The sequence below is a fragment of the Pholcus phalangioides genome, unplaced genomic scaffold (genome assembly GCF_987345545.1).
Source record: "Pholcus phalangioides strain wild (caught in Gottingen) unplaced genomic scaffold, Ppha-v1.0 ptg000017l_1, whole genome shotgun sequence".
Taxonomy (NCBI): Eukaryota; Metazoa; Arthropoda; class Arachnida; order Araneae; family Pholcidae; genus Pholcus; species Pholcus phalangioides.
Genome location: NW_028301610.1, coordinates 52,598,417 through 52,607,320, shown reverse-complemented (window position 1 = coordinate 52,607,320; position 8,904 = coordinate 52,598,417). Strand labels below are relative to the sequence as shown.

The window sequence follows — 8,904 nt, the reverse complement described above, 5'->3', positions numbered from 1 at the left end:
TCCTATGATAAAATTAATGTTATAGAACGACCAGATGGTAACTATACTGCCAGTCCAGTGGAGACACTGGAATGTCTTCTGGACTATCACCTAGGTGGACCAACGGAACCAGACTGTGGTGTACAGGCTAGGCCCATCCTGGAACCAGTAGACACCTCAATAGCCAACATGATAGTTGAATATGACAAATGTACCGAAGCCTTGAGGGGATTTTCTCCCTTCAAGTCACCAGGCACAGATGGAATATATCCTATCTTTTTACAAAAAGGATGGGAAATTATAGGCATTGAGCTGATTCGCCTCTTCAAAGCCAGCCTAGTTTTGGGATATATACCGAAAGTATGGAAGAGCTCCAGAGGTGTCTTCCTACCAGGGTTGGGTTTTATGACAAGCGTCAAAAACTGGTTTAAACCGTCAAAAACTGTCGAAAACCGTCAAAAACCTAAATGAATGCCTTTTGATAATGTTTTGAACATAATAGGTATACAACATGATGAAAAAATTACTTTTTGGCATATTACAATGTTTTATTTTTAAACATTAATTTATTACAATAATTAAAACAAAATATTAATTATAATTTGCAATTTTGAATTCTTCAACATAAGAGTCTACAACATATAAAATATAATTTTATGGTTTATTTATCTAAGCTACTCATTACCTGTGTTCAATTTGTTAAGTGGATTAGAGCTGCTTATTCAAAATATGTATGATAGGGCATCAGGGTTAGGTTTTTGACCCCAGAAACTAACTCGGTATTAAAACTATCAAAATCTTACTGTCAATGATGTCAAATAGTTTTTGTTAACTTCATAGATATGTTAAATAACAAAATACTTATTTTTATTTAGATTAAAGGGTTTTATATTCAGAATTATAATTACTGAGGAAAAATATATATTTTGATATTTTAAATTTTCTGATCTGCCCAAAATTTTATTCCATATAAAATTTCTAACGCAGCATCTGTTAATGCACTAACTAAACTCATTTATTTTCTCCTAAAAATTTCTTAGATCAGGGTGATTAGATTCTTAGATTCACACAGCTTTAAAAAGTATTTTCAACCAAAGCAGAGCTGACAAGACTTGATACCCAAAGCATTTGTTTTGCATGTTTGAATACAGCTTCAATTGGAAAACCATTGCATTATAAATACTAGTAAATGTACCATATCATAGTGCAAAAGTAAGAATAAACCAAGTTTGACATATACAAGCTAGCATTGCCAAATTAAATGACATTTTAGTCGTACAATTTAGTATTTTGATCGCTAGATATATTTCAATGTTATGTGCAATAAGAGTATTGTTTTAAGTATCAGTGGTTATCTAGATAATTTAATAATAACAGAAATCAACATTACATACATGATGTAATAAACTTTTTTAAACACTTATCTGTTGTAAAAAGAGTACAGCAGATAGTTTATATCAATGCATATATATAAGCAGTTGAAGAAATTTTGGAAGGTCAAGAATCATCTTGAATCAAAGAATGTCAAATCGTTCCACAGTTTTCCCTTCAATGTTCATGTTATGCTTTATTCAAATTTTATAAGAAAAAAAAACATATATTGTCCAAAATAATTCTGTCGGGAGTAGAAAATTATTTTAGAATCTTATTAAATATTTATTCTTTGTATAACATAGTCACTTTAAACATTACATGCAATTAACGTGCGCATTTTCATTGGGAATTTTTATATAGAAAAGCAATGTTTGAGGTTTTTGACGGAGGGTTTTTGACGTGACAGTTTAAACTGCGGTTTAAACCGTCAAAAACCTGCCAACCCTGCTTCCTACCAAAACCAGGAAAAGACACCTATTACAAATCATCATCCTTCAGAATGATTACATTATCTTCTTTCCAGTTAAAGTTACTGGAAAAACTGATACTCTGGCATCTTCAAGATATTCCTCTCTTAATGGGTAAGATTAACGTGAACCAGCATGGTTTTAATACAGGGTTTTCCACTGACTCTGCTCTGCATCAACTGATTTGGAGAATTGAAAACACAATTATCAATGGACAATTTGCTGTTGGTATTTTTCTGGACATCGTTGGAGCCTTTGACAACGTTACTTTTGACTCTGTATGTAAGGCACTAATAGATTTTAACATTCCACCTATGTTAACTAGATGGATTGATCACATGCTCAGGAACCGAACAATCACTGCTCGTGTTCTTGATGCCCAAGCTGAAAGAGCTATCAGAAGAGGATGTCCACAAGGAGGAATCCTTTCTCCCTTTCTATGGAACATGGTCTTCAGCTCCCTGATCTAATGAAAAGACCAGGTTATACACAGGCATATGCAGACGACTTAGTCGTGCTCATTCAAGGGCATGATTTATCCACAATGAGGATTCTTGCTCAACAAATTTTAAACTCTGTCAGCAGATGGGGTGACAAACACCAACTAACATTTCCCACGGAAAAACCAGAATTGTGATTTTCACATGGAACAGAAAATGGGAAATTGGAAACTTAACCCTCAAGGGACAGGAATTAACCATATGTGACAGAGTGAAATACCTTGGATGTCATTTGGATTCTAAGCTCTCCTGGAAATCCCATATTCATGAACGAGCTAAACGGGCCACTAATATACTTATGCTGTGCAAAAGAATTATTGGTAAGACCTGGGGTTTAAACCCTAAAACCACTCAGTGGATTTATACTGCTATTGCACGCCCAATGCTGAGCTATGGTTGTGTGGTATGGCATCAGGCGTTATCAAAGACCTCTTATGAAACTGTCCTGCAAAAAGTGCAAAGACTAGCTTGCATTCTTATTACGGGAGCCTTACCCAGCTCTCCTTCCATCGCCCTTGAAACTACTCTTAAGATACCACCTCAGATGGTACCTACAAGGAGAAGCGTTTAAAACTATGTATAGGATGGAAAGAAATGGTACAATCGACCATATATGGGATACAAACCTTCTTTCAAGAATCATCTTGACAGCTGTCTACTGGGAAAAGTGGAGATCCCCTCTCTACTAATGCCAAAAGACTCCTGTTCCAAAACAAAAAATTTTACTAAATGCTTCACTATCCACATACTCAGGAGAAATGAAGTTGCTCACATAATTGATAGCATCTCAACAGGAGTTATTGAGTGTTACACCGATGGCTCTAGGATTACTGATACTGGGGCTGGAGCAATTTTCCGCATCTTTGGAGTGGATCACGACTACCATACGATACATTTGTATCTAGGCAAAACGTCCGCAGTCTTTCAAGCTGAAGTATTAGCAATAGCCATACTGGCTGAAAGTCTGATTACCAAAGGGTATCATGGCAAACAAATTGCTATCTTCTCTGACAGCCAAGCAGTACTATTGGCTCTTGACAACTTCCTCAAGTTTCAACTGTGTGTAAAATACTGCACTGACATGCTGAATAACTTGGCCGCGTTGAGCAACAACATCAACCTTTACTGGGTTCCTGGTCATGTAAATTTCCAGTGAAATGAACTCGCAGACCAGATAGCCAAAGAGGCAGCGAACATGAAGCTATCTGGACCTGAACCTTTCTACCCTGTTTCGATGTCAACCATCAAAGGAGATGTCAAACAATGGATAGAAGACAAACACATGCGGCAATGGAACTCAAGGCAGGACTGCAGACAGGCCAAGCTGGCCTTGGGAACCTATCCGAATATTGCCAAAGAACTTATTTCATTGAACAGGAAACAAATTCGACAGGTTATACAGATCATCACTGGTCATGTTAACCTAGCGAAACACCTACACAACTGTGGCTATACAGATTCACCTATTTGTCCTGCGTGTGGAGAAGAAGATGAAACTCCGCTCCACTATGTGGGACGATGTCCCGCCTTCTCTATCCCGAGAAGGAACTACTTCGGTGATCATCAGGTGACACTAAGTGAAGTTGTCAATGCTCCCAGCATTTACAACCTGGTAAATTTTCTCAATTACACTGAACACCTAAATTCCTGGAGAGTTACAATTCTGCTTTAACTAGAACTTTCATGCATTACTATTTAATAACTTCATGTTGAGTTCTCGGCCATATCCCTGAGACCTTCTCTGCTCCTTTTCTAAAAGGGCACCGCAGACAGGAGCAGCCTCAAATTTTCTGACATGGCTTTACCGGTGGCAGTTCTCCACAATCTCCCATATACAGAGATTCAATATAATGTGGTAATAGATACCATAACTCTCGTCCCCGGGGCAACCACCCAATTCTGGGTATTTCCAAAGAATAATATTTTTCTTCATTCTCACATGACCCACAACTCATGTTGAACCACTTGGTGTTAGAGCAATGGGCAAAATTTGCCTAGGCTTTTCTCCTATGGGACGCCAAATGATGATGATGATCTCTATTCCCAGATGACTTAGGCGACCCACAGCACATTTACAGATAACTTGAATGACCCACTGTGTATTTTCATATCACTTCAATTTAGACCCCTGAGGCATTTAAAATGTAATGAGAGAACTGCAGCACAGTTCCAGATCATGTGTGAGCTGCAGTACATTCCTAAGAACTTAGAATGAGACGTAGGACTATTGACTGACTGTGACACAGTTGCAGACCACTCAAGTGGCCCATGGCGTATTTACAAATCATTTTACTAGCATGCAGTGAAGTTTAACATCTCTTAAGTGACTTGCAGCACATGTACAGATTATTTGAGTGACCCACTGTGCATTACCGGATCACTTGAATACACTGCACTTGATAATACATACATACACTTGATAAATATTTAAGTGACCTGCTGCACATTTCCAGGTCATTCAAGTTATTTGCTTTAAATTTGAAGAGCACTTAGTGGCCTACAGCGTTTTTACAGATATACAGATCACTTAAGTGACCTGCAGCATTTTTGATACCACTTTTCATCACAATTTCTTTTCATAATTAAATGGTCCACAACACGTTTCAAAATCAATGAAGTGGCCCTCATTCTCATGAAAGTTGATCACCCTTGGTGTAGGCTATAGAATTTTTATTTCTCTATAGATGTTGGAACCAGATGGTGAACAAAAAAAGAGGATGTCAAGAAGTCCACTCACACTTCCCTCACCTGTGCTTCACAGTACACCAATCCCATCCAGGGTATGACAAAAATATATTTTTTTTTACTTCAAAATTGTTTTTCAAATTTCATTTTTTAACATTTGAATTAACTGTTTGCTTACTAACCGCTTCTGTTAATCACTAAGCATTCATATTTTTTTAAAACTTCTCAAATACAGTGAAATTTCCTTAAGTGGCTATCTCTATTCCCAGATGACTTGAGCGGCCCACAGCACATTTACAAATAACTTGAATGACCCACTGTGTAGTTTCATATTACTTCAATTCAGAAACCTGAGGCATTTAAAGAACTGCATATTAGAGAACTGCAGCACAGTTCCAGATCAAGTGTGTGACCCGCAGTACATTCCTAACAACTTAGAATGAGACGTAGGACTATTGACTGACTGTGACACAGTTGCAGACCACTCAAGTCGCCCATGGCGTATTTACAAATCATTTTACTAGAATGCAATGAAGTTTAACATCTCTTAAGTGAGTTGCAGCACATGTACAGATTATTTGAGTGACCCACTGTGCATTACCGGATCACTTGAATACACTGCACATTTATAAACATTTAAGTGACCTGCAGCGTTTTTACTTACCACTTTTCATCCTGTTTTCTTTTCATAATTACGTTGTCCACAACACGTTTCAAAATCACTGAAGTGGCCCTTATTCTCATAAAGGTTGAGCACCCTTGGTGTGTAGGCTATAGCATTTTTATTTCTCTATAGATGTTGAAACCAGGTGGTGAACAAAAAAAGAGGATGTCAAGAAGTCAACTGACACTTCCCTCACCTGTATTGCTTCACAGTACACCAATCCCACCCAAGGTATGACAAGGTATTTTTTTGCTTCAAAATTGTTTTTTAATTTTGATATTTTTTAAATTTAAATTAACTGTTCGCTTATCAAACAAGATTGCTTCTTTTAATCATTAAGCATTCATATTTTTTTAAAACTTCTCAAATACAGTGAAATTTCCATGAGTGGCTATCTCTATTCCCAGATGACTTAGGCGACCCACAGCACATTTACAGATAACTTGAATGACCCACTGTGTATTTTCATATCACTTCAATTTAGACCCCTGAGGCATTTAAAATGTAATGAGAGAACTGCAGCACTTAGTGGCCTACAGTGTTTTTACAGATCACTTAAGTGACCTGCAGCATTTTTGATACCACTTTTCATCTCATTTTCTTTTCTTTTCTTTTGAGTGACCCACGGTGCATTTCCGGATGACTGGAATACGCTGCACATTTATAAATATTTAAGGGACCTGCTGTGCATTTCCAGGTCATTCAAGTTATTTGCTTTAAATTTGAAGAGCGCTTAGTGTCCTACAGCGTTTTTACAGATTCACAGATCACTTAAGTGACCTGCAGCATTTTTGATACCACTTTTCATCACATTTTCTTTTCATAATTAAATGGTCTACAACACGTTTCAAAATCAATGAAGTGGCCCTCATTCTCATGAAAGTTGAGCATCCTTGGTGTAGGCTATAGAATTTTTATTTCTCTATAGATGTTGAAACCAGCTGGTGAACGAAAAAAGAGGATGCCAAGAATTCCACTGACACGTCCCTCACCTGTATTGCTTCAAAGTTCACCAAGCCCACCCAAGGTATGACAAAAATTTTTTTTTTTTGCTTCAAAATTGTTCAAATTTGATTTTTTTTTTTTTTTTTTTTTTTTTTTTTTTTTTTTTTTTTAAATTTAAATTAACTGATTGCTCACTAACTGAAATTGCTGTTGTTCATCATTAAGAATCCATATTTTTATAAAAGTAATTTCTCAAATACAGTGAAATTTCCATAAGTGTCTATCTTTATACCCAGATGACTTCAGCGGCCTATGGCATATTTACAGATAACTTAAATGACCCGTGGTGTAGTTTCAAATCACTTCAATTCAGAAACCTGTGGCATTAAAAAATTAAAATTGAGAGAGCGGCAGCACTGTTCCAGATCAAGTGTGACCCGCTGTACATTCCCAAACCACTTAGAATGAGACATAGGATTCTTGAGTGACCAGTGACACAGTTGCAGATCGCTCAATTGGCTTGCAGCGCATTTATAAATCATTTGAGTAGGATGCAGTGAAGTTTCATATCTCTTGAGTGGCTTGCAAGTAATTTCTCAAGTACAGTGAAATTTACATAAGTAGCTGAATTTATTCCCAGCCAGTCAGTTTTTCGTGGAACAGACAATATGCTTTTCAGACGTAATACCAAAATCACCCCTATTCCATGGCCACCTCTGTATACAGTAAGTGGTCGACCTGTCTGTGGCCTCTTCCTTATACATAATAGTTTAAAAAAAGTTTTTCCCCCTTTTTTTCCTTCACAGAAGCATTCAGAGCTGATAGTTTTTTGTGTGTAGCCTTTTATAATCTTTATAAATCAGCATAAATACCTTTTCAGATCAATCATATTTTCTGTTCACGTGTGATACCATCGGGTTGAAAGCAATTGTAAATAGTATGACCAGGGCTAAAAGCATTTGTAAATAGTATGACCAGGGCTAATGCTATATGGTTGCTGCTAGCTGATAAGAGTCGTCTAAAAATATGCTCCTGTGGTAACAGGGTGAACAAGACAAATATCCTATGATCTTTACTAAATAGGTAAAGAATGTGTAAAGAAGTTTATCACAATATACTTTGGTGTATCTCATGAAAAAAAAGCAAAGCCGAACACTTCTGGTGATTAGGTGATGAGTAGTACTGATATTATTAGATGTCTTCGGAAGAACTGAAGCATGTCAGATCAGTTAAAAAAATATACTGAAGGATGTTTCAAGTGAAAAATAATAAATGTTGTAGTGGTTTCAAAATCATCCTAAAATACTGTTAGAGGGTTTTATCATATTCAAGGATATCATTGAATTGAGAGAAGTTTAACATTAGAGATTATAAGTCATTTAAGGGATGGACCTGCAGCATATTTAAGATTTGTATTGAGAGGGCCTCAGGACAACCCCAGATGTCTTGAGTGGCTCACAGCACATTTACAGATCACTTGAGTGGCCTGTGGTTCAGTTTTTCATCCCTTCAATTCAGAGACGTGCAGCATATTTGGAAAATTGATATCAAGAGAGCCGCAGCACAGTTACAGATCATGTGTTCAACCTGCAGTACATTCCCATATCACTTAAAATGAGATACAGGACGCTTGAGTGACCAATGACGCAGTTGCAGATCACTTAAGGGAGCTGTGGCAGATCATTTGAGTAGCATGCAATGAAGTTTCACATCACTTGAGTGGTACGCAGCACATGTGCAGATTACTTGAGTGCATTCCCTGATCACTTGAACACGCTGTACATTTATAAATATTTAAGTGAACTGCAGCACATTTCCAGATCACTCAAGTGGCCAGCAACATTTTTCGACATCAATGAAGTGACCTGCAATCTCAAAGTTTGATCACCTTTGGTGTAAACTTTGAATTTGGTGTAGTATAGAATTTTTATTTTTTTACAGAAGTTTAAATCAGATGGAGACACTGGTGAACAGAAAGACAAGACGTCAAGAATTCCACTGACACTTCCCTCACATTCATTGCTTCAAAGTTCACCAAGCCCACCCAAGGTATGACAAAAAAAATAATTTTACACCAAAATTTTTTGAATTTGATTTTTTACAAATTTTAATCAACTAATTGCTTGTTAAGCAAGATTTATCCTGTTAATCATTAATATTGCATATTTTTAAAGTAGTTTCTGAAATATTATTCTACATTAATGAATTATAACAAAAAAACTCATAGAAATTTAACTTTTTTTTAAACTAAATGCCTGATGGAAATTCATTGTCGTATTGTGCAGGGTTC

General features: G+C 36.6%; 1 protein-coding gene across 1 annotated transcript in view; it reads left to right on the top strand.

The window, feature by feature from the left end:
* Nucleotides 1-5,801: 5,801 nt before the first annotated feature.
* Nucleotides 5,802-8,904, top strand: part of LOC149074103 (uncharacterized) — a 239,115-nt gene continuing 236,012 nt past the window's right edge. The window contains exons 1-3 of the mRNA XM_089247324.1: nucleotides 5,802-5,900; nucleotides 6,598-6,696; nucleotides 8,556-8,663. Coding sequence (XP_089103450.1) covers nucleotides 5,802-5,900; nucleotides 6,598-6,696; nucleotides 8,556-8,663 — 306 coding nt within the window. The remainder of the gene's footprint in view (nucleotides 5,901-6,597; nucleotides 6,697-8,555; nucleotides 8,664-8,904) is intronic.